We start from the raw sequence: 27868 nt of genomic DNA on the forward strand, positions 1-27868 counted from the left end.
TAATCATGGTTTGTCCGGCTTTAGAAATCACCATTTTTGAATGAAAACATTCGAATTCTCAAGTACATGTGGCATTTAGCATTGCTTGAGTTTACCGTCAAAATATTGATCCATTCATAATTTAGGCTTTCTTCAGAATATTGCATTTTCTTGGGCAACACACTCCTCAACACACTCAACATAGAGAAACTTTATTTCTACTATATGCGAAGGACACAATAAACAAACTGCAGCGCGCCAAGCGGTTGCCATAGAAATAATGTGGACAAAACAACATTATTGAATTGGACAACTCATGATCAGAATTGAGTTCATCAAAATGCGTTAATTTAATGGTTTAGCGATGTAAATCTGATACAAATGGTGTGCAAGAATGATGTTTACAATATTTGTAAGTGTTATAATCCAGAAAAGGTCTGAATACGTGCGAAATAATCATCTGGTGATCGAATAAAAGTTAGCTCGAACGAGGGGCGCATTGACACCAATAGATGGTGTATTTTAAAATCGTTTAAAACATGTGATTCCATAAAATTATACTATAAAACTATTTTAAAATATGAAAAAGACAATTTTATTTATATGTTTTGAAACATTCCAATACCTGATTTGACAAAGGTGTGCTGAATCAGAGCATTCAAAAAAGTGGACAAGCCATAGTCATATTTTCGACTGGACAAACCAAAATCATTTACCTTTATATGTTTCCAATTTTTTCTTACTTTTTCACTCAGAGATATCGTAACAAATATCGAGCCGTATGTGACATCATTGTAACCCCTCATTTCCAGCTTTTTTTGCATCATTATATTTTTTGCATGTACAGTAAACTATCCCTTACTCGATGTTCTGTAACTCGATATTTTCCCTAACTCGATGAATCTCATGGCACCTTTGATTTTATAAGCATTCTTCTCTCCATAACTCGATACTTCCCTTACTCGATGGGTTTTGATTAATTTTTCCATGAATTTCCACCTCCGTAACTCGATTGAATTTCGCGTACCGTTTTGTCTCAAATTCCAAACACTTAAGCTTTGATGGCCATTAAACAGTGTCTCATTACTCAAAATGGTACTTTTTCAAAAAATCATTTGATTTTTGCGTACAGCCTTCATTTTCATTTGACTTCAATAAAATTGATTTTCAAATACATATTCATGGTGAAAAACTACAAAAATGTTCAATCACATTTGTCTCATATTCCGAACACCATTTTTGTTACTGACCCATATTCCGAACACTTTTGTCTCAAATTTCGAACAGCAAAATTGCAATTTAAAAACAAAATCATAACTTTTGAACTGCTGCACCGATTTATATGATCGATACATCAAATGAAACTCAGTAAACTAGTTTTTTTGGAAAAATATTATTCTAGCAAAAAAATTGAATTTTGTTTTCGTAATTATTGATTGTATTTGTTTTTTATATATTACATGGTTTAGGCCCGAGTTGTTTACATAACATATCCAAAAATCAGAGATCTGATTGTTTTTTTTTTTGTTTTTGAGTCATGATTTTCCAAAATTGAGATGTTTTTGTTGCGGTAACTTATTGCCCAGAAGATAGGAACATGGGAAATCCAATGTTTCTGCAAGTCTAATATATTTTCAAAGAATTAGCTTCAATTTAATATGTGGATCATCTGAATCGTTCCAGTAGTTCAAAAGATATGAATTTAAAAAAAAAGTTTAGTAGTTGATCAGTAGACAGATATGGAATTTCTAAGGAAATTACATTATCGATATCCTCAGGGCCTACCAATTTTGTTAAAATGTGTGTATGAGGTATGAGGTAATCCATCCAGCAATATGTGGGACAGAACCCGATAAGAATTAATTTTTTATTTAAACACACGCTCTTTCCCTACGCGCATATGTCAATCATAAATTGTTGGGACAGCTCACGACATCGTAGAATGGCTTTGTCCTGATCATATAGAATTATCTTATGATGCAATTCGAAATAAGAAATGATGTTCATAATGAATGAATTACCTTTAGCAGTGTCTCGTTGTTAAATGTTTATGCAATATCCGTCTTGTCCCTTTCAGAACAAATGGGGGATTTTTCTTCGAAGAGACCCTTCTGACTTGCATTGTAGTCACACGTGTTTCAGAGCTAGTCACTTAGAATACATTCAAAGCGTATTGCTAGGCATAGAAATCTCAACCAAGTACTACTAAAATTGATGCAAGTAATACTACGATGATAAGGCGAACGTTGGGAACGTTAGTGCTATTGAAGAAGAACATGGAGAGAGTCGTATGAACGATGTGCCTCAACGATTGCCAGATCCAGATTATTGCTTTTTCTTCGAATCATAATTTCTCGTGTCACTGTGTAGTCGCCATCTATGATTCTAGCAACACTTGAACATTGAATTTACACACGTGCTCTTCAGCAGGTGTTTTATCCGGATTGATGACAATAGGGTGATTGTTATTTTGTAAACAGAGCAAGGGTAATTTTTAGTATTTCAATAATTTGTTGTGCTCATTCAAAAATCCCAAGTTTTTTGTGCATAATTTCATCACAATCGGTTGAGCCGTTTCGGATGAACTCGACCACGAACATCATGACTCGAGTTTTTAATATATAGAAGAAGATTTGCATCATAGTATTTGGTTTATCAGTATTCGGATATCAACCGATTATATTAGAATTGTTGAATTTAGAGAACAATAATTTCCAGGGTCTCATTTCACAATTCAAATAAATATAATGATATTTCTAATGATAATAGTCGGGAATCAGTCTAATGCAGTGCCCCACAATAGTTGTCACCATTTCTATTCACGTTATATATTACCAGGCCTATTTCTATAGAACAAAATTTGGTCTGTTTTGTATGAAATTTTAAAAAAGTATATAAAAATCCTGAAGCAAGGTACTTGTCATTGTTTTTTTTTATCCCATTTATTTATTTATCAGGCTCATAAGCATTTTATGTGTAACAGAGCCGCGTTTTTATCGTGTACATGTGCATATAATTATGTTTCGATAAATTGTAAATTACACAGTAGTAGAGTAGCCATTTAGGCGTTAGATTTTTCTGTTCCATTACATTATAGTAAATTACACAGTAGTAGCCATTTAGGCGTAAGGGTATTCTATCTGTTCTTCCATTGTTCAGCAGACCGGACAGCGGAGACAGTTGAAATCGATCATTGTTGGGTTATTTATAGAACAGCAGCCCGATGTTTCTTGCAGAGCAGAGCAGTTGTATGGATGAATCGATCTTTGTTCCACCGTGGATCGATCTCCATAGCTGATGATGGTTGCGTGGACGTAGTTATTCTATAACAACACAAAGATGGTCAATTGAGGGCCCTGAGTTTGAACTCACGATCGATCGCTTATTAAGCGAACGCGAAACCAAGTGGCTACGAAGACCCCCTCTTGTCATTGTTCGCTGGAAGGAACTTCCATTAGTAAGTCTAAGCGATCATCGTATGAAGGACACAAAGTCGACTTCGTGTGTGGCTTCAAATGCGTATTGGCATTCGTGGGCAGTCATTACAGCCCCATTCCTCAGTGGTTCCACAGCCAGCTAGAAATGCATAAAAACAACGGTCGAACAGCGGAGCATTTCTTCATTACTCGATCGATCGTTCATTACCAGATTTCTCTTTTCAGATTCGCCACCCACGATTCATCATATTATATATCTGTATATCCTTAGTGACTAAGAGCATGTAGAAAACATTTACAGAAAATTTAAACTTTGTTTCCGTTATTATTCATTGTATTTGTTTTTTATGGTCTTCATGGTCTCGGGACGCTGTGTTTTTTTATATTTTCTCTAGAAAGCTGAGGATTTTTTACATAAAATATCTCAAAAACCAGAAATGTGATCTTGTTCTTTTTTAATTTATGTTACTGCAACTGGATTTAAAAAGATGTTAATCAAAACCGAGGTTTATCAACTTCTAAATTTGTTTAAAACAAATGGGGGTCTTCGTAGCCACATTGGTTGCGCGTTCGCTTAGTAAGCGATCGATCGTGAGTTCAAAACTCAGGGCTCTCAATTGACCGTCTTTGTGTTGTTACAGAATAACTACGTCCGCGCAACAATGCAGCTTCAATATCATCGATGAAGATTGATCCACGGTCGAAATAAGATCGATTCACATATACAACTGCTCTACATCGGGCTGTTGTTCTATTAATAACTCAACAATGATCATATCAACTGTCTCCGTTGTTCGGTGGTCTAACTGAATAATGGAAGAACAGAAGAAATACCCTACGCCTAAATGGCTACTGTGTAATGTACCATATGCAATGATATAGAAGGAATACTCTTACGTCTAAAAATGGTAACTGTGTAACGTACTATTTAAAGATACGACTAAATATGTGACATGCACACGATTAAAATCCGGCTCTGTTACAGCTAAAATGCTAATGAGCTTAAATAAATAAACAAATGGGATAAACAAATTCAAAACAAAGAGAGAATGTGTGTACCGTCGAGCGGTAACCCCATGCAAAGTAATCCAACGACTTAAGATCCGGTGATGAGGCAGGACATTCTTGTGATGATATGAAATGGGGCAAATTCTGGCGACACCACTCCTGTGTTGTTTTCGATTGATGAGAAGGGACAGAATCCTGCTTAAAACAGTAATTCCCATCTGGAATCAATGTCGAAGCATGGCGTAACAAATGGTTCTTCATAACATGATCGATGTAGTAATCAGTATTGATTTTTAACTTCTGACTCGATAAAAAAAAAGTGGAATCTTGACATTTTATGAAATTCTACCCCATCTCGACACATTTTGGAACCCCTGCACTGCCAATTTATTTTTGGGAACATCAGCAAAATTCGTTGCATATATCAATCTGTTGATTGTGAGTATCTTGCCGCTGCAGTAGCTCCTTGCTTCGAATCACTCTAGCCTTCTTTTGCTTCTCCGTTAATCCGTGAACTCGCTGTTTTTTATATGCTTTGAGTTTTAAATCATGTGTGATGCTGTTCTGTATCGGTTTGTGTTTGAGCCGTTTCAAGATCTCACACGGTCTATCTTTTTTCAAATGTAAATCTACTACCAGCTCCCGTTTTGCGTCCATGATTATAGCGTAAACAAAACAAACAATCTTCCAATACAAATCGCATTCGTCAAATATTGGATGATTACACGTTCATTTAAAAACATGCTGATATCGGTAAATGAAACTGTCCAAGAGAAACGTGGCGATAAAAAAAAACTGACAGGCAACCTTTGCTACTCTGTACATTAGGGTGCCAATGAAAATGGTCATCTCTAATTTCAAAAAGTTTCCCCATAAAAAATGGTCACCACCTCGAAAAAACACCCTATGCCAAATATCAGCTCAATCGGACGCAAGTGGAGAGTGGCGCAAAGCGGTCAAAGTTTGAGATTTTTGAAAATCGAAAAATCACTCAAGGGGAGAGTAAAGGAAATCGGGGTTTTCGAAAAAAAAAATTTGAGATCAAATGCCTTAAAATTGCATGAAACGTCGAGATCTCTAGTGTCATCTCGAAAAAAAAAATTGTCAAAAATCGGCATCCTGGGACTTGATTTTTATTCGGAATACGAAACGAAAAGTATTGTATTGGGTGCCAATGAAAATAGTTATCTCGATTTTTCATTCGGAACATGCTACGAAATGTTGGTTTGCACGATAATATACCCTATGCAAAATATTAGCTCATTCGGATTTTATTTACTGGTGTCGCAGACGTTAAAATTTGAATTTTTTGAAAATCAAAAAATCACCAGAAATAGGGGTTTTCAAAAAAAAATTATGCCATTTGGCTTAGAATTGCATGACACGTCAAGATTTACGGTTATCGAAGAAAATACATTTTTTTTGTCAAAAATCGATTTTTCAGACGAAAAAACGACCAAGTGCCAAAAAAACATTTTTTTGACAGAAAAAAATTTCGAGATAACTGTAAATCTCGACGATTAATGCAATTTTTAGACATTTGGCATCAATATTTTTTTTTTGAAAACCTCGATTTTCGGTGATTTTACGTTTTTCAAAAAAAACTCAAATTTTAACATTTGTCACACCAGTAAATGAAGTCAGAATGAGCTAATATTTTGCATTTTTTGCATTTCGTAGCAAGTTTCGAATGAAAAATCGAGATAACTATTTTTATTGGCACCCAAAACCATACTTTTCGCTTCGTACTCCGAAAAAAAAGGCCCAGAGTGCCAAATTTTGACAAAAAAAAATTCTTGAGATGACAGATCTCGACGTTTCATGCAATTTTAAGACATTTGACATCAAAATTTTTTTTTCGAAAACCCCGATTTCCTTTAATCCACCCTTGGGTGGTTTTTCGATTTTCAAAAACCTCAAACTTTGACCGCTATGCGCCACTCTTCCTTACGTCCGATTGAGCTGATATTTTACATAGGGTGTTTTTTCGAGGTGGTAAACATTTTCTATGGGGTAACTTTTTGAAATTCGAGATGACCATTTCCATTGGCACCCTGATGTACATACGTATGCAATAAAATAGACGGCTCAAATCGGACGATCCGTTCTCGAATAATGCACGAACAGACATTTGCGGCGATTGACTTAGCTTTTTGAAGATCTAACTAATTTGTTTCAGCTTTGGAGTTATTTGTTTTTTGAAAAATTGCTACCAGACGTTGATCATACACTGGTGGTATTGATGGGAAAGACAAGGTTAGGAAACGCTTGAAATTGTATTGAGCGAATATTCATATTATATGGTGATCAATGTAACCAGAAAAGTAATAAGGTAGAGATGAATGAATTCAAATAGAATGAAACAGTAGCAAACAAACAAAAGACCCCAATGAAGTTCTGCTGGAAATTAATTCCCTGTATTACAGCAATTCCAAATGAAATCGTCCTTAAAATGCAGATTTTAAAAACTTGTATTTTTGATTCCAATGAAAGTGTGTATTCCGTTTGGGTTGGAGGAAATATGAGTATTCCACAGCAATTGGGAATTTTTTGACTCAAGCGTAACTTTTGAAAAGGGCGTATCGATTTGAGTAAGAGAAATCTTCGACAATTTATATCTCAAAAACTATGAGTCGTACCGAAATAGTGTCTTAGAAAGAGTTATAGAGTATTGATGGTTGAATATGAAAAAATATACACTGAGAAAAAAAATAAGTACTCTTTTTTTTATTTACAAAATAAAAATTCAATTTGCAATATCCAAAATACATATTTTTAAGTTTTTTTTTCAATTTTTTCATACAAAATAGAAGTCATGTAGAAAATTCAAAAATGGGCCCAAGATGGTAAAACTATTTTTGACGAACTTTGTGGAACATCAAATTTTTAGGAATTTTAGAAACTTCGAGTTTTTGTATGTTAGAAGTTATTTTTAATCATAAATTATGAATTCTAATGTTATTTAAAACAAAAAAGGTTATTATCAATCTCCTTCTAAATGCAACCATTCTCGAGATATTTAAAAAAATATTTCTAATTTATTGTTTTTCTATAGTAAATAACCCCTTTTAATATGTTTGTCGTTTTATACCGTCATGTTCATGAAATTATATGAATTTGCTTAGAATTTCCAACAACTTTTCCGAATACATCATTATGGTTCATTTTTTGACTCAAGCGTAACTTTTGAAAAGGGCGTATCGATTTTGGTAAGAGAAATTTTTGATAATTTATATCTCAAAAAATATGAGTCGTATCGAAATAGTGTGTTAGAAAGAGTTATAGTGTATTATTGGCTTAATTTGAAAAAATATACACTGAGAAGAAAAAATAGTACTCTTTATTTTATTTACAAAATAAAATTTTAATTTAAATATATATTTTTATTATATATATTTTTTTCAATTTCTTTCATTTTTTTTATATAAAATAGAAGTCATGTAGAAAATTTAAAAAATGAGCCCAAGATGGTAAAACTATTTTTGACGAAATTTGTGGAACATCGAATTTTTGTGAATTTTCGAAACTTCGAATTTTTGTATGTTAACAATCATTTTTAGCCACAAATTATGAATTCTGATGTGATTTAAAACAAAAAAGGTTATTATCAATCTCCTTCTAAATGTAGCCATTCTCGAGATATTTGAAAAAATATTTGTAATTTATTGTCTTTTTAATAGTAAATAGGCCCTTTCAATATGTTTGTCGTGTTATACCATCATGTTCATGAGATTTTATGAATTCGCTTATAATTTCCAACAACTTTTCCAAATACATCGTTATGGTAAAGACATATGTTTAGGAGTTATGTTACGAAGCATTAGAAGACATGAGGGTTAATACAAAACGTAGCGAAACTAAAAAATCTTTTTTATCTTAATACAAACTTCAATCAATCAAAAAAATTGTTGAAAATTATGAAAAAATTCATAAAATTTCATGAACATGACGGTACGGTATAACACGACAAACATATTAAAAGAGATTATTTACTATAAAAAAAACAATAAATTAGAAATATTTTTTTAAATATCTCCAGAATGGTTGCTTTTAGAAGGAGATTGATAATAACCTTTTTTTTAAATCACATCAGAATTCATAATTTGTGGCTAAGAATGATTGCTAACATACAAAAATTCGAAGTTTCGAAAATTCCTAAAAATTCGATGTTCCACAAATTTCGTCAAAAATAGTTTTACCATCTTGGACCCATTTTTTGAACTTTCTACATGACTTCTATTTTATATGAAAAAATGAAAAAATACATATTTTTTGATATCGCAAATTAAAATTTTATTTTGTAAATAAAAAAAAGAGTACTAATTTTTCTTCTCAGTGTATATTTTTTTTCAAATTAAGCCAACAATAACTCTTTCTAACACACTATTTCGGTACGACTCCTATTTTTTATATATAAATTATCAAAGATTTATGTTACTCAAATCGATACGCCCTTTTTAAAAGTTACACTTGAGTCAAAAAATGAACCATGATGATGTATTTGGAAAAGCTGTTGGAAATTATAAGCAAATTCATAAAATTTAATGAACATGGCGGTATAACACGACAAACATATTAAAAGGGATTATTTACTATAAATAAGACAATAAATTACAAATATTTTTTTAAATATTTCGAGAATGGCTACATTTAGAACGAGATTAATAATAACCTTTTTTGTTTTAAATCACATCAGGATTCATTATTGGTGGCTATAAATGATTGTTAACATACAAAAATTCGAAGTTTCGAAAATTCCTAAAAATTCGATGTTCCACAAAGTTCGTCAAAAATAGTTTTACCATCTTGGGCCCATTTTTTAAATTTTCTGCATGACTTCTATTTTATATCAAAAATTAAAAAAAAATTTAAAAATATGTATTTTGGATATTGCAAATTGAATTTTTATTTTGTAAATAAAAAAAAGAGTACTAATTTTATTTCTCAGTGTACATTTTTTTCATATTCAACCATCAATACTCTATAACTCTTTCTAAGACACTATTTCGGTACGACTCATAGTTTTTGAGATATAAATTATCAAAGATTTATTATACTCAAATCGATACGCCCTTTTCAAAAGTTACGCTTGAGTCAAAAAATTTCCAATTGCTGTGGAAAACTCATATTTTCTCTAACCCAAACGGAATACAGGGAAACTTCGATATAACGTACCCTCGTTATAACGTACCCTCGATATAACGTCATTCGATACAACGTACATTTTACCTCGATATAACGTACACATTTCCAAAGTGTAAAGGAAAAATTTTTTCAATATTTTTTTTCTGATAGAACAATGAATTATCTTTATTGTGATGCTAAAACAAGTTTTGTACCTTCAATCAATTCCGAAATACAGCTGGTTTTGTGATTCCGAATTCTAAATGAATCAAGCTTTAATCAACAGTACGAAGGAAAACATCATGAGAAAGGCTGGCTTCGTTTTCTGATTGAAGTTATTCATTAACTTCACTAAAACAGCAACACAATAATGTATTATAGACTACGTTTGTGAGTACTTTATTATGCTTCGATATAACGTACAATTCGATACAACGTACAATTTTGAAAGTGAAATGTACGTTATATCGAAGTTCACCTGTACACACTTTCATTCGAATCAAAAATATTCATGTTTTGTCATTTGTAGATTTCATTTGGAATTGCTGATTAGAATCATAACAGTTGATATGTAATGGATTTATTTTCTTGCAATTTTTCCGCGAAATATGAGCTGATCATTTGCGTATATTTCACAAGAACCATTTTAACCATCCATCTTAAATTTATATGCGGGTTTTCTTTATAACGTTTTTATGAGGTATACACACCTTATTAGATTGAATTGTTTATAAAATGAAATGACAAATGACTTAAGTTTTGTGATAAAAATATACATTAGATAGATGAATGCACATTTTTTTAATCGCGCTCAGATTTTATCAAATTTTCTCTCCACATCAACATTCCGAGGGAAATCCCATCAGAACACTTCACCTAGTAATGGTTGCAGTACGACTCTTCATCCATCAAGATCACATTCAGCGCCACGCCACGCCGTCAATTTCTTCCTCCATTATACTGCACTCGGAATTGTCATGCTGCAGCGAGATGACGAAACCGGAGCGGTGAAAAACTCTAATGCAAATTAAATTTCATTATTTCATTTTCCCATTTTCCAGTTTTCCCATGCGGATAATACGAGTAACAGCCAACAACCTGTTGTTTGTTCCCCATCTCACCATCCATTGGTAGCAACATGCGTGTCTCAACGCTTCGTTATAATCCACGCCCATTTCATTTCCAAGTCTTCCCAACATACTTCTGCCGGCGTATGACCACCACTTGGTCAGAGCTTTTCTCTCCCCCCACTCACCCAAAGGAAGTTTGTCACCCACCGGAATATACGTATCGGTGGAATGTGATTAACAGGTAGGAGTGAATTTGCAGCACAGCAAATTGGTACTGACATGCTCGAAAAGCTTATGCGGGAGGAATGAAAATAAGTAAGTGGCGATTCACTAATTGACTACCTGCTGAGGATTAGTCAAGTGGCGGGAATAGATGGTCTTCCCGTTTGTCGTGTCACAATTTTTAGTTGTTTGGTCAGCTGCTATTTAACGTCTTTGAGTCGCTCGGAGCATTGCAAAAAGTGAAGACTTGGAATGAGAAAATAAACAAACCGTTCTTCGAATTTTTTTCACAATTAAAAAAAACAAATTGCCTTGCGCCGAATTTGTTGGAAAAGCTGTTATGTGCAATGTATCTCGAGAGAAGAAGCCAATTGAACAAATATTTTGCACAAGTTCGCACGACTGAACCGTAATAAACGAAGACAACAAGTGAAAAAAATTCAACAGCGTTCTCACGTCCGATTGGATTCAACAAAAAAGAAGCATACCGCACCCATGAATCGCCAACTCACTGGTGAAAATGAATCGAAATACTTCCACTTGATACACCCCAAAAATTAAATATACACATTCCGGTGTCTGTATCATCCTTGATCCTCATCATCCAGTGCATTGTGCCTCGTGTGTCAAGAGCGCCGCAGGCCTCAACCTCACAATGTCGAAAGTATCACACATCATTAGCCTCATACAGTTTTGTGTTGTTATTGGCTTCGCCGTTGGCGGAAATAACTAGAAGCGGGCTGATGCGTGAAAGCCGTGAAATCAGAGCAACATCCACATTCCACTCCCACCGGGCGGCAACTCGGAAAATACACCTGAGGTGCACAAGTTTAACCTCCAATTTCCCTCGAGGTGCATGAGGGAACCACATTCGAGCACAGAGAGCCAAGTTAAAGTTTTGCGAAGAATTTAATTCAGTGGAGATTGCGGTTAGTGAAATTTGCGTATGCTTGCCTTTTTTGGCGCCCTCTAATGCCGTATGAAAATGCGACGAAGTTGATTCTCCAGGGGGTGAGAGGGCAAGTCTCGTCGGATACACAGCCTATGGAATTCTTGCGAAATATCTCGTTTCATGCTAAAGTACGGCATCCTTTGGGACAGATAGATCAAAGAATATACACAGAAATGTCCAGCTACATATGTTTTAATGGAAAATACACAATGCCAATTTTAAGCTTCGCCGATAGCAGGAGAAAGAGGGGAGGAAATTATCTGTTCCTCGCCGACCGGACACTGTATTTATGGTTGGAATATTCTTCTTCCTTACTGACATCACACATTCAAAAAAGTAACATCGTTTTCTCATCGACGTATTAGATGAAAGAGAACACAAAAAGTTCAAAACCTTGTTTCAAGTCATTGACACGTATTAAAACAATAAATAAATGAGGAAGAAGAAATGTATTGAAGAGGGAATAAATTGAAATGAATCAAACATCAAACAATGCAATGTGAATCAGATCCGAATATCTAATGGAAATTAAAATGATTTAAAAATCAAATACAAATGCGCAATTACATTCAATTACTCAATTACAAAATATTTCCTAGTTTTTTATCCAGAGACTAGCTGTTTTCGTGTCATTTTTTTTCTTCATGAGTTCTAATGCAGAATTATGCGTTGAATATATGTTATGTTCTAAATCACAACAGTACCCAGCAAACATTAAATCGCATAACTTGGCATATTCTAAGTACCACATGAACTTAAAAATCATATATAATGTCGATCAAAAGATATACTTTGTACATCTAAAATCGTATAAAATGCGAAAACTTCGATATTATTATTATTCTAAATTAAGTCTCAATTCGGTATAACAAACATCGGTTTTATGAGATACGCTATCGCAGAATCGATCTTTAAAAAATCATTTATGGATATCAGGCTGATGCAGTTTTTGGGTCGTATGAACATATAAATTGAATCAATGTAGTACTGCGGAAAATTGTATTACCGTTCTGAATCATATTTCGGACACTTTGTTCTATTATCTTGAAATGCTTAATGCACTGATGATATAACTATAAAATTAATATCACAATTGCTTCTTTAGAATCCCTTGGTTTCACTATTACTTCATATGAGAACTACATTTGAATTATAACATAATCGGCAAAAATCTATCAACACTACTCACTCTCGTTTGTGTTTGACGTTTGCTTAGCGCGAGCACGTAGAGTTTACCAGTTCATCAATATTTAAATTTCTCCCGTGTTTTATCAGTTCTCATCATCGTTAAGAGATTACTGTGATTACTTGGTAAGTGTAAGCGCAGTTGGCTATAAAATATAATCAAGTGTAATGTAATTTTCGTTCTAAAAATTACAAAATAAAGTGTCCGAATTTTGAATTCAATCTGTCCGAAATTTGATTTAGTGTCCGAAGTTTGATTTTTATTCGCTTCATTTGAAAAGCATTTTATTCAATGATTTTTTAATGTTTTCAATCAAATAAGTACCAAAGTAGAAAGCTCAGAAGCATATTGAACTAATTTATTCAAAATATCAACCAAATAATACCTATGCATAAAGTTTAGGCCTGTTTTCTGCATCATATGCCTTAAGCGTCCGAAACATGATTCAGAACGGTACATGCTGTGGAAAATCGTCGTAAATCATATTAGATCGTAACCGAGTCCATATTACATGTTGTTGTTTGTCGTATGTACAGTACCGACGTCTGGTGGTGATATGGAGATTTAGGGAGGGAAATTAATCTCTAACAGATCAGCAGGCCCGAAAGAACGATTTTTTCATCCTCGAAAATCTTCCAAGGGGGGAGTGAAGGAAATTTGGAAAATCGAAATTTGTTTTCGATGCTGAATGGCTTAAAAATGCATGAAACGTCGATGAGAGGCGATGAAGGTTTGGAAAAAAAATAATCGAATTTAAAGAACAGACCATGTACATTTTGTTTATTGGCCCAAAAAAAATGACCTGTGCAAAATTTCTGCTCAATCGGACATGATTTAGGGGTGCCGCATAGCTTTCAAAGTTTTGATTTTTAGATCCTCGAAAATCTTCCAAGGGGGAAGGAAATTTAGAAAATCGAATGTTTTTTTCGATTCAGATGGCCTAAAAATGCATAAAACGTCGAGATCTGGTGTTATCTCGAAAAAAAAAATTTTGGCCGAAAATCGACTTTTTGGGATGCAAATATTTTTTTTGGGCCAATAAACAAAATGTAGGGTAACACGGGGTGATTTGGTCATATGGGGTGATTTGGACCACCCCTTTATCTCAAAAATTACGGCTCAACTTGGATTTTGTATAATGTCATTTCCTTCTATTGTTGAACCGTATGTACCGAAAGTAAAAAAAACTTTGGTATAAATTCACAAGTAGAAGGAAACGATAGCATAAACACAGCAAGCACTTTGATCGTCAAAAAATGTGAGTTTTCCGATAGTGGTTTTAAAGTTTTTCCCGCAAATTAAACAAACTTTGCGTGTATTGTGCAGTGAAGTTCTGTTCGCCTACAGAAGAGGAACAATTTGATGTAGCGAAACTGTAAGTTTGATAACAATAAATGAAATTAATTGCATTTTAATTTTTGCGTGTTGTGTGGGGTGACATGGACACGTTTCTGTGGGGTGAATTGGTCCTATAGGTTTGAGACTTTTCTTTGGTATAATTGATTTCAGATGCCGCTGAATTACAAAAAGAGGATGGACAGACAACGTTAGAAGAAGGAGTAGCTTGAAAGAGCAACGCAGGCTATCGAGAACGGATTTTTTTGACCAAGCATCAAAAGTGCTTGAAAATGCTCGACCAACAGTGAATAGATTCATGCAGAATTCGAGATGGTGTCAATCCAACTTTTCTGGTCTGGAATCTGGCCGAGACACCTGGTATCGATCTCAAAACATTGTTACTGATTGTAACATTATACCAAAATACTTTACTTAAACATAAGTATGTTTTTTTCGATGAAACACACACTGGACCAAATCACCCCGCATCAAATTTTAATGTCCAAAAATCATCTCTTTTATTTTATGATATTTTTGGTAGATTAAAGCTTTATATAATGATTAAACATTATTTATTGAGAGAAAACAAGTGTAGCTCAGTATACAATGTAACATTTTTTATTTAGACCGTTTTGGTTTGGATATATTAGGCGTTTTGCTTAGGTGGTCCAAATTCCCCCCTTTTCCCCTACATGGTCGGTTTTAAAAATTCGATGACGTAGTTTTTTCCATACATCCATTGCCACCCTAATATACACCCATCTATTCCTTTATTTCAACTCCCATTATTTTTCTGAAATTTTCATTTCATTATCCTTTTGTATGTTCATATACTACCTATTATCACTGAAAGTTTCCATAAAATCCAATAAAGCGATATTAATTATGTCTCTTTTCTCGCTCTGGAAATAAAGCACTTAATTTCTTAAAAATCCGTCATCGTTCTAGAAAAATGCTCTTGTTCGTTAAAGGTTAAAACACGAAGCACTGGACCGTACTTGACCGTTTCTATGTAAATTTAAAGACATTTCCACTAAAATACAATAGACGACCAGGAATGACGTATCCGATCATATCTTTTTCGTATTATATGTACAAGTTTTAACTGCTCTAGAATCATAATCCGGATAGCAGTACGTGATAGCTGTTGCTTATCATCCAAACAACCGGAGTGCGAATCCCATCGGAGCAAAACCAACACCACACCAATCATTTTAAATATTTAGACCTATTTCTAGAAACATAAATGTTGTCATATATACAAATGGCGGTTCGCGAGGTTATATAAATAATTATAACCTCATGAACATTTTCCGGCATTGGTTTTTTTTGTTTGTCTGTAGTAAATCGTTTATAGAGGTGAGCGACCCGGCGACATCCGGGCGAGATCCGGGCGGCCACGTTTGGCGAGGACTCCAGCAGCCATCAACGTGGTGAGGAAGTGGGTTCATCGAAAAGTTAACCGCTCGATCCGGAAGACCGCAGTTGACCTGGATGTGTCGATCGGGACTGTCCACACCATCATGACGAAGGACCTGGGATACAGGCCGTAAAAGAAACGCAAGGTTCACGGGGTAACAAAAGCTACAACGAAAATGAGGCTGGACGAATCCAAACTGATACTTTCGCGGCACGCAGGTCAGGTCAGGTCTTGTCTGATGAGAAACTCCCTAGCTACAGCCAAAATGATCGGCTGTGGGTGTCGACGTTGGCCAGCATCCTCACGTCCCGCAGTTCCAGAGCGCCGCGTCGGTGATAGTTTCGGGGGAAGGGGGTCGTATCCAGGCGTGGGAAGCTCCCACTGGTGTTTATCGAGAAAATCGTGAAAATCAACGCCGCGTACTATAAGACCGCGGTTTTGGAGAAGATTGTGACTTCGGCACTCTATGGGAAGGATCATTACGTCTTTCAACAGGACGGCGCACTGACCCATACGGCGAATATCGTCCAAGCGGGGTGTCGGGAGAATTTGACTGATTTTCTCAAAAAGATTTTGTGCCCTCCCAATTTCCCGGACCTTAATCCCCTGGACTTTTATGTAGGGTCGTACAAACTGGCCAAACAAATCGAACATTAAGAGAGCGTTGTGGACCAATTTAAGAAGCTCCTTTCCAATATCTGTGACGAGATGCCGATGGACGAAGGTGCGTGCCACGTGCGATTTTTTGAGAAACGTCTCAAGCTCGTCATAGTTTCGAATTCTGATGATTTGCATACAAATCGAAACGGAAATTCTCTGAGATTTGTTTGATTTGTTTGATATGTTATATTCCCTGGAGGAATTCCCTTTTTCCCAAAAATTTGTTCTGCCGATTTGTGTGCTAACCGTACCATCAATAACGAGCAACTATACAGTCGTGTCTGCCCGTTTACAACTTTTTTGGTATAAATAAGCCATCCGCGATTTGAAAGCACACCATTCTTCGTGACGACACCGACTGGACAACATCGTTGCTGGACGAGCAATTGAGATGCAGGAGTAATGCAGGAAAAGTACAGTTTTCCAAGCGCTATTCTCAGAGGCTAGAGACGAATGAACTGAAAAAGTTTAAAGTCTCTATAATTCATTACCTTCCTTCCTAATGGCGGGTTTACATTAGGGAGATCTATAGCTATAGATGGATTTATTCACGTGAAAATAGGTGTAAACGGGTGAGAATAAATATGATACACTTATTCGAGGTATATATAACTTGAATAAATTCAGCATATGTAAACGCTTGTGAATTTCTCACTGGTGAGAAATCACTGAAGTTGGGTGCAGTTCTACTTCAGGTGAATAAATTCACCGAAAATATGAATATATTCATTATAGAAGTTCACGCTAGTGTAAACGGTTGATGCGATTTCTATAAATCTCATCATATTTCTTCACATGAATACATCACTAGTCTAAACCCACCCTAAGACCACATCACTTCTCGTTTGGTGGTCATCGAAGCAACATCACTGCCGGTGAGCGTCGAGCAGGAGTGGATTGTCTTTCTCAAGAAGAAGCAGTATGGAGTAGAGTTTCTTTCCACAAGGACCCTTCTCAGGGCTAGAGGTGAATGAACTGAAGAAGCTTAAAGCAAAAATAGAATGGAATAAAACCACAGTTGCGAGCGAACTAGCAAGCATAAAACAAATAGCGGACATCATCCATCCATGCTGATTTCACACACATATATACACACGGCCCGATACAAGAATGGAATTAATGGTAATTTGTTGTAGAAGACCCAAAGATGCTGAAATATGTGTGATACATGAATCAAATGGAGCGTTCGTTATACGGGCAATGAGAGAGGAATTACTGCGATTAAGCTTCGTCATTACTCGATTGTTCGCAGAAGTATTTGCATCAATTGATAGGAAATATTTCTACTCGCGCAGCTCAATGCAAACATTCTGTGCAAAAATTGATAGTTGTTGAATGGAAAAAGGGTTTGCTATGAAGTAGGGGAAGTGGAGGCATAGTGGTCACCCTAAGGAATATGCCCATTTCCAGCGTCCACATACCGATTCAATTCCCGTTTCTCGAAGAATAAAGGGTGTGTCACTTCAAATTGCATCACGGAAAAAACGCTGTAGAAATTCGCCCAGTAGACCGATCCTTTTGAAAATTTTAGACAGTAAAATAAAAACTATTAAACAACTTTTGGCAGTACTTTTTACGATTCCCAGCATCTTACCGATGTCCCGATGTGACAATTCCGGATTCTCGAAATGAGTGCACAGGATTAATTCACGACGCTCTTTTTCGTTCGACGACATTTTTCCAAATTTACGAAAAATTGACAGTGAAGCATGGCCAACGTGATCTATACACTCTATACATCTGATTATAAGCGAAAGCTGAAGATATAATTCCTAAACATTAAATTTCTACAGCGTTTTTTCCGTGATGCAATTTGATGTGACACACCCTTTATTGTAGTTCAACTCATTGTTCTTCAAGATAGCAAAAGGCTTTAACTAGAAAAATTCAAAATAGTACACTTTTCATCATTAGAAAAAAAGGTGAAAAATCGAATCGAAGTCACTCGCACATATCGAGCTAAATGGGATAGATTTATGCGTTTTTTTCGTCCAAATTTGTTCAAATCATACTTGATACAGTAGGAACATGTATGAAATGAGCTTGGCCTATTCACCTAGAGTCTCAATTCAAATTTTCTCATGCATGCAAAAACATAGTAAGAAACACATAACGTTCCGCATAATGAGGCTTGGTCCAGGGTCAAAACCACAAAAGGATCTTCTTCAAGAGCAGAATGTAATGCGGTATATCAACTTTTGTAAGCAGAACGATGGGAGTAAAATATCTGTTCACCTCTCCCAGAATATTCTAACAGCCGTCCAAACTGATGATTTGTCCAATATATCAGTTTGAATAAACTAAATTTCACGAGAAATTGCTCACAGAACTACGGCCGAATGGCTATCGAGAGAGCAATTTCTGTTTTTATTTATATTTTGATATCTCTACTGATGTACAGGATGACTCAAAAGTCATTAAATTATTCAAACATGAGGTGACTATCAACAAGACATTTATAGACAATAGTTATACTACCAAACAAGCAGGTAACACTTTGACCCCCATGATCAATTTGCCCCCACTACCCCTATATTGTGCATAGAGAACAAACACGGTTTCATCAGACACGTATCGGCATGAGCAGTCAAATACTTGATATATTTATATTGTCAGATAGAGCGGGTTCTCAGTACGGACCAACAGCGAAGACACAGCGGAGCTATCTGTTTTTGAAGCGAGAAGACAAATTCTGAAATAACTAAAAAGTTATTTCAAAAATTTCGATGTGGGTCTTCGTAGCCAAATTGGTTGCGTGTCCGCTACTAAGCGAACGATCATGAGCTCATAACTCAGGGCCCCTCAACTGACCATCTTTGTGCGTTATTCTAGCTACTATGTCCACGCAACAATCATCATGTGACGGTAATCCCAGTCCCTTGCCGCTCACATTTTCGGTCTGCTGCATCGGTAATCGGCACTATTAATAACGCAACAAAGAAAGCCTCATATCAACAGTCCCGCTGTGAACAGCCCAACTGTGAACATTCGAACAATAGCAATATTCTTACGCCGAAAAAGGCGACATTTGTTGTGCATCGATAGAATAGGAATTCTCTTACGCCTAAGCGGCTGCTGTGTTATGAATAAAACAAATATTTATCGATAGATACCGATACTCGATACACAAATGAATTCGGCTCTGTTACACCTGAATTGCTAAATAAGTCTAATAAAATAAACTGTTGGGATAAAAAAAAAATTTCGATGCATTCTATAATAATATACGAAGCGATACACAAGCGGATTGAATAATATAATTCAGTAGTTTTACGTCGAAAATGCGGTCGTGTCCTAGATACAACCCCTTACAACTTTTAAATAAACCATGAAGTGGATTTTTTATGTCGTGCCCTAAAAGTACCCATTAAAGAATAAAAGTCATTTTTTGTTTTTCTTCAAAATAAATCCACTATACTGAAATGACAAAATAGTCTGCTAATTACCTACTTTTACAAAGTATTGATTGGAATACCGAAAAGTTTGAAAAACTCTTTAATATTGGAACAATTTGATTTCCAATAGGGGTGAATTTTTGTTTATGCCCATTTTTGGTTGTTTTTTTTATTTTCAATGTATGACCTGACGAAGTTTATTTTAAACTGATTATATTGTTTAGACAATTTTGAACAATTTTCCATTTATGTTATATTTTTTGTTTTCAATTTGTGTTCATCTCTATTATGTCTACCATGATCATGGTGATGATGGACTATTTTTATTTTTTGTTGTTTTTGTTTTGTATTAGTGAAAAAAGTAGTCTACATAAGTTTGAGCGGCGCGCGTGGCACATATATAAAGGATATAAAGTTTATGTTTTTTGAGAGCCGGTCTAGGAATTTTTCGTAAAAGAAAATTCCTCAACTTCTCTGGATGAGGATATTCATTGTCAATCCAATACAAGGCTGGCGGCTGGACTTGTGCTTTGATGGACCAATTGGCTACAAGAGTCTTGTCGGGATCCTATCGGCTCTGTGGAGGACACGACTGGGTATCGGCTTGGGTTATTTTTGACATTTTTTTTATTAATCCGTTTATTTTTACAGGCTCAGTTATCTAAGTTTAAAGGAGCCAAGCTCTTAACTATATTTCAACTAGCATATATTTTTGACATTGAAATACTATATACGAATTTATATCTTTGAATAAAATCAGTTCGTTTTTTCTTGCTAAACTGGTTTCAATGCTGAGAAAAATAAATTATCTTTTAGATAACTCGTCTTGCTATCTCTGTAGGGGAAGGAGGCGAAACCATCATCATCATCATCAACCTCATCGAAGGATTGTAATGACTTGATCTATCTCAAAGCACGAAGCACCGCCGCATGGAAAAATTAAAATCTGACGTGAATGTATCGAATTTCGTTCCAACACAGCCTAATACTTTTTCGTAAGACGCCTAAAAATTTCATCTTGTCGAGAGTGCCTCCTAATCGATCCACTTGTAATCAATATTAGATCGGCAGTCGTCATTCCATGCGTTGAAATTGTAAGAGCAAATACTTCGACTTCTCATCCACTTGGTTACACGGATGAAAATGCTGGGGAAAACTTTTCAACTCAACGCCACATGACACCGGCAGTGGCACCGTTGACAGTGGCAGCGGCATTGAAGTAAAACAAACAATCGAATAACGCAGTGGAAAATTGATCCCACACTTCGGTATTACCACTTACCGCTGGTTTCCTTTGCGCTGGAGAGAACCGACGTCGGAATGCCGCCAACGGTCACCAAGGCAATGTTCGGCACGAGCAGGAAGAGCGCCAGGCCTAGGCCGGCGGTCCTCACTCGATGACACGCTCCATTGATGGGTTCCATTTTCACTGTTGGCCTGAGGGGTCACGTGTATCCTTGGCAGATTTTTGCTTCACCCTGCGGTTTCAAGAAAGAAAATACGAAATTGGAACTTAACGTTAATCGAGAGCTTGCTAGCGGCTTGTTGTGGTATGTAGGCACAGAAGACAGCTTGTGGTGGAGCGGCTTGAGAATGAAAAAATAATTCTAAAACTGAGGCTTATCTGAGCTGCTACTTTTATGTATAACACTGAATCTTTAATCTGTCTGCAGAACATCCTTTATACCACAGATAACTTGTATTCGGGCTGCGTAGTACATTTTCAAAGGAAAGTATACACTCTGAATGAGGGTAAATGTGAAACTGCTTATTTTTTAAAACTTTTTTTAACTCAAAGAGAACAAAATGGCTGTGACGATAGAAGATAAGTAGATTTTTAAAGCAGCTGTTGTTTTCTAATAGAAAATCTTCTCTAACAAAGAGTCTCTCGTGTTGATTAAAATCACTCCAAATTCAAATCATTCAGATAAAACTAAATACAAGCTTATCGGAATTTAAAATGTATTCATTGTGGATTGAAGCGCACATATGCCCTGTCTCCAGAACATTCTATCAACAAACAACAAATCTATCGAAAATATATTTTTTTGAAATATTTTTTTTGTATTTTAAAATTTTGAATTTCATAAATTATGTTTTAACTCTTTGTGGTCGTTTGTCTACTCTCAGACACCACAGCAAGAAACTATGCTTATCTTATATTTTATTCAACCAAGTATCGTTTATGCTTTTCCTAAACGAAGCTTGATGTCTAGTAAACCTGTTCACGAACAATACAATTTTCATTTAAATGTACGTGTTTCTGAAATGTTTTTTTTTCAGAATTTGAGAGCGTAAATTTTTTGAATTTTTAAATTGAGTTTTAAGACACAGTACTGCTTTCAAATGTGTTTGTATATGTTTTTTATATTTATGTTTTTTTTAATCTATATATATAAAAATGGATTTCTGTCTGTCTGTCTGTCTGACTCTTATGGACTCGGAAACTACTGAACCAATCGACATGAAAATCGGTGTGTAGGGATTTTTGGGGCCGGGGAAGGTTTTCATGATAGTTTGAGACCCCTACCCCCTCTCTAAGGGGGGGCTGCCATACAAATTAACACACATTACTCGAGAATTATTCAAGCAAATGAAACGAAATTTGGCATGTGGAAGTTTTAGAGTGCAATAAATGATTCTATGGTGGTCAGATACTCCACCCCCCTCTTTAAGGGGGGGCTGTCATACAAATGAAACATAAATTTCGGCATTACTCGAGAATTAAACAAGCAAATAAAACCAAATTAGGCATGTTGAGGTTTTAGGGTGCAATAAATGTTTTTACGATGGTTAGATGCTCCTCCCCCCTCTCTTAGAGGGACTGCCATACAGATGAAACACAAATTTATGCATTACTCCAAAATTAATCAAGCAAATGAAACCAAATTAGGCATAATGAGGTTTTAGGGTGCAATAAACATTTCTATGGTAGTTAGACTCTCCACCCCCCTCTCTAAGGGGGGGCTGCCATACAAATGAAACACAAATTTCTGCATTACTCGAGAATTAATCAAGCAAATAAAACCAAATTAGGCATATAGAGGTTTTATGGTGCAATAAATGTTTCTGTGGTGGTTAGACTCTCCACCCTTTCTCTCTAAGGGGGGGCTGCCATACAAATTAAACACAAATTTCTACATTACTCGAGAATTATTCAAGCAAATGAAACCAAATTAGGCATATTGAGGTTTTAGGGTGCAATAAATGTTTTTACGGTGGTTAGATACTCCTCCCTCCTCTCTTAGGGGGTGCTGCCATACAGATGAAACACAAATTTATACATTACTCGAAAATTAATCAAGCAAATGAAACCAAATTAGGCATAATGAGGTTTTAGGGTGCAATAAATGTTTCTATGGTAGTTAGACTCTCCACCCCCCGCTCTAAGGGGAAGCTGCCATACAATGAAAGACAAATTTCTGCATAATCCGAAAAATGTTCAAGCAAATGGTGCCAAATTTGCCATGCGAATGTTTTAAGGGACACGAAACGTTTCCATGGTGAATAGACACTCTTCCCCTCTCTCTGAGGGGGGGGACTGCTATACAAATGAAAAAAAAAATCAATTCTGCATAATTCAAGAACTAATCAAGCAAACTGAACCAAATTTGCCACCTTTCTGAGGGGGAGAGGGGAATGTTTCTATGATGGTATGACACCCCCCCCCCTCCTCTGAATTGGAGATGGGGTCCCATAAAAATATTACACATATTTCAACCAAAAATATTCCAACCAACATGACAATTGAAAATTTTCGGAAAACTCTGAAGGAAAAAGGGAAAATTCAGAAAATCGAGAAGGAATTGTCCGATTAAGGGCTGTCTTTATTCTATTATATTTTCTGTTTAAAACATTTATTCCATGTAACGGAGAAACATGTTATTTGCTAGTGGTTGAAAAATCTTGAACGAGAATTGTGTCTTAAAATAATCTGATATTATGATGATGAGTTTTGTTAGACATACTAGGAATTTTATAGTAAAAGGTAAATTCAACGAGGTCAATTAGAAGATCAATCAATGAACACTTCTGCGATTGAACCCATGAACTTGCTCAAAGTAAGAAAACGTGAATTTTTGAAGGTATTGATAACAAAAAACAAATGTTGGGCGGGATGAAGTTTGCCGGGTCAGCTAGTTTCATATAAAAATATCAAAATCTCGAGAAACAAAAATAAAATTTCGATGGTAATTTTATTGAAAGATATGTCGTGATACATCAAAGTAAGCACTTTGTGTATTTTTTCCACATTTTCATTTCTAAGCTATTGAGAATGGTGTGAAAAAACCTACATTTTTAATCATAACTCTCCATGTAGAGATTACAAAAATTTTTACTAAAATTACCTAGTTTCTTAATTTGGTACCCTACACAAAATTTTCCATAGCGCTAATGATAAGTTTTGGAGCTCTTTTTACGAATGCACGAATATAATACAATCGTAGATTTTAGGAAAATAAAAAATATTATAAGAAATTAAAAAAAAATAGAATTGAAGAAACTCCTCCCCCCTCTCTAAGGAGGGGGCTGCCATACAAATGAAACACAAATTTCTGCATTACTCAGTTATTAATCAAGCAAACGAAACCAAAGTTGGCATGTGAAGGTTTTAGGGTGCATAAAATGTTTCTATGGTGGATAGACACTCCTCCCCCTCTCTAAAGGGGGAAGGGGGGGGGGGAGCGGACGGGGCTGTAATAAAAATGAAACACAAATTTATGTAGAGCTCGAAAACTGATCAAGTAAATGGAGCCAAATTTGGCATGTGAACGTTTTAGGGGGCACAACATGTTTCTATGATGAATAGACACTCCTCCCCTCTCTCTAAGGGGTGACTGCCATGCAAATAAAACCCAAACTTCTGCATAACACGAGAAATAATCAAGCAAATTGAGCCAATTTTGGGATGTGAGGGTTTTTGGGTACGAGAAATGTTTCTATGGTGGTATGACACCTCTTCCTCCTCTGGAATGGAGAGGGGTCCTATAAAAATAATGCACATATTTCAACCAAACATGACGATTGAAAATTTTCGGAAAACTCTGAAGAAAATGGAAAAGTTCGAAAAATTCAATTCGCATATGTTCTACAATTACATATTGACAAGCGTTATTAGTCCATTTGATTTTTGCGCTAAAGAAATTGATCTTCGTTCGAAAGTGAAAAGAAAACGTGGATGTGATAACGAAAAATAAATTTTGGGCGAGACGAAATTTGCCGGGTCAGCTAGTGTTTTATATATTTTTTTGAAAGCTGCGACTAGACTAGATCTATGCGAATAGAATTCAATTTTTTTGCATGTCTTATATGTTTCCAAAGAAGACTAGCTCATCGACTTCAATTTCAATAGTTCGAAAGTCATGAATTTTTAAAAATCATCATTTTGGGGAAAAGGGGAAAATGTTGTTTTCATTACTCATAACTCATCATTACTCAGAAACGAAAAACAATACATCTCTGATTTCAAGATATGTTATGTAAAAAAAATTCTTTCAAGCTTTCTAGAAAAAATACAAAAAAATAGCGCCCTTGGTCCCAAAACCCTAACATAAAAAAAACATAAAAAAAACAGATACAATTAATGATCACTAGGATAAAATTCTTTTTTTTTTTGCAAGTGTAATATTTTCTCAAAGAAGACTAGCTAAATAGCTTTAATTTGATATGTCGATCATTTAAATCGGCCCAGTTCCAACGTTATGAATTTTTAAAAAAAGTCATTTTTGGAAAAAATGGGGAAAATAAAAAAATACGAGTCTTATATGTTTCGATAAGGAAAAATTCTATCAGTTTTGATGGAAATCTGAGACTATATCGGTTTGGCATGGTTTCTAAATAGAGAAAAGTTAGCAGAGCATTTAAAATGCGATAATTTATACGAAAAAATATTACGAATTGAACATTAATAGCATTTTTTCAAAGAAAAACATGAAAAAGTTGTTCGAAAATCTTTTTCCATGTAAATGTGCCCATCGTCCGATGTATGGAAAAGTTGTCGGAAATTTTGAGGGCTATTTATATCTATTTCTTGCAAAATGTTGAAAGCATATTTTTCCGAGAAAAATCAATTTTAATTTTCAAAATATTTTTTTTTCAATGATATTTTTTTTTCAAAAATTTTTTTTAATAAGTTTTAATGAAAACCAAAATAATTTCCTACATTCCATTCTTTGACTGAAATTTTATTGGTCTTATATTTTTTGTAGGTTTTTTTTTTAATTTTGAGTTTTTTCAACTTTTTTTTCGTAAAACCTTAATGGTCAGCGAATAGTCAGAGAATGAATTGTAGGAAATTAATTAGGTTTTCATTAAAAATTACAAAAGAATTTTTGGAAAAAAAATCATTGAAGGAAAAATATTTTGAACATTAAAATTCATTTTTCTCGAAAACATATGCTTTTAAAATTCTGAAAAAAAAGGAATAAATAGCCCATAGAATTTCCAACAAGTTTTCCATACATCGGATGATGGACACATTTACATGGAAAAAGTTTTTCGAACAACAACAATATCGGTTTGGCATGGTATATCGTTTTATCCTAGGACTAACCGTTATCGAGATATTACGTGTTTTAGATAATGGAAATTATGTGCGTGAAATATTGGAAAATTCATACTGCGGCTGGTCATTACAACTGAGGTTCCGACATCGTGGAGATAATTCACAAACATTATTTTCAATGCGGAAAACTCTTTAAAGCCTTGCGTGCATCATTTGAGGAGATGAAGAAGGAAGCATGTAATCATGTCATTCAGTACGTGAAAGAAAAGTGTATTCAACTTGGTATCCCTGACAATTTTAAAGCTACTCAACTACGGAAAACGAAAAAAAACTGGAAACTCCACAGCCCCTCTAACGAGTAAAAGTATTTTTCGGCAGCGTCCTAGAATGAGCCAAGACCGACTCTATAGCTTGGCAACTCTTTCGATCGAGAAACAATCGCTAGCAGACCTTGATTTAGATGCAATTGTGGATCATTTTGCTTCAGCTGAAGCGAAATACGAAATAAGCTGTTCAAAGTGAACATTGGTATTAGTAAGTAGTTTTCTCAATGTATCCCAACCCAAAATTAGTGAAAAATCGAAAAAAGGGTTTTTTGGGGCGCCATTTTCATAGTTTGCCAGGGGCGTTGTCTACCATCATTACGCCGCTGCTCACATCTGTTGGGATTGATGCTTTCAAACCATTTGGCGTTTAGCCGAGTGGAACATAGGCTGGTATAAATTGATGTTGATTTGCACAAAAGTAACTACTCCTTCGAACAATGCAGCAGTTCATGTCATGACTTTTTACTACTTCCAAAGGGTCCTGGGATGTACTTACGTGACGAGCAAACCACTCGGCTTAATATCGTACTAATTCCGCTTAATCGATTTGAGGGTTTTCGGGCTCAATATATTCTGCTTTGACGGGGTATCCATCAATTGTTAGGTGATTCCTTTGTTTTGTTTTTGTTTCCAGGTCCATGTCCCTTATTTTAAGTTTTTCATCCAAGTGAGACCCTTTATGACCATGAGTATGCATTAAACCTGCTAACTAACGGGAAAGAGGAGCACTGCGTCCTAGAGCATTTGTAGCAACAAATATTGCATCAAAATGCAATTGATTAAAATGAAAATCAGAAATATCCTTTTCAAACCGAGGGCTCTCGTCTGGTCCTCCATCCACATTAATTATGATTACTGGCTTGCTTATTCCTTACTACCCAATAATGTCGAATTCAGGCAGCTCGCACATCCTTTCAAAAATCGAGTCCGTGAGATAATGCGATCGAAGAACAGTGCCTTCCTGAACGAACTGCGAAGTACATTGGACCTATGTATTGAATGCTTCAGCATGACCAAGGTGCCCAAGCTTCATTTTGCATAGACTTGCCATCAATACGTCGAAGACAAAATACATGCGAGGAAGAGGCTCCAAGGAGACAAATGTTAGCCTCTCACCAAGAATTTAGATTGACGGTGACGAAATCGAAGTTCGAGTTCGTGTTCGTGACGAGTTCGTGTACTTGGGCTCACTGGTGACCGCAGATAATGACACCAGCATAGAAATACGAAGACGCATTATGGCAGG

At 35.4% G+C, this 27868-nt stretch overlaps 1 protein-coding gene across 1 annotated transcript in view; it reads right to left on the reverse strand.

Annotated features, from left to right (window-relative positions):
* The window catches only part of LOC129776014 (uncharacterized), a 143322-nt gene that overhangs the window by 110280 nt on the left and 5174 nt on the right, over window positions 1-27868 (reverse strand). The window contains exon 2 of the mRNA XM_055781379.1: window positions 21074-21269. Within this exon, the coding sequence (XP_055637354.1) occupies window positions 21074-21215 (142 nt within the window). The 5' untranslated portion in view covers window positions 21216-21269. The remainder of the gene's footprint in view (window positions 1-21073; window positions 21270-27868) is intronic.

Source organism: Toxorhynchites rutilus, chromosome 3 (genome assembly GCF_029784135.1).
Source record: "Toxorhynchites rutilus septentrionalis strain SRP chromosome 3, ASM2978413v1, whole genome shotgun sequence".
Classification (NCBI taxonomy): domain Eukaryota; kingdom Metazoa; phylum Arthropoda; class Insecta; order Diptera; family Culicidae; genus Toxorhynchites; species Toxorhynchites rutilus.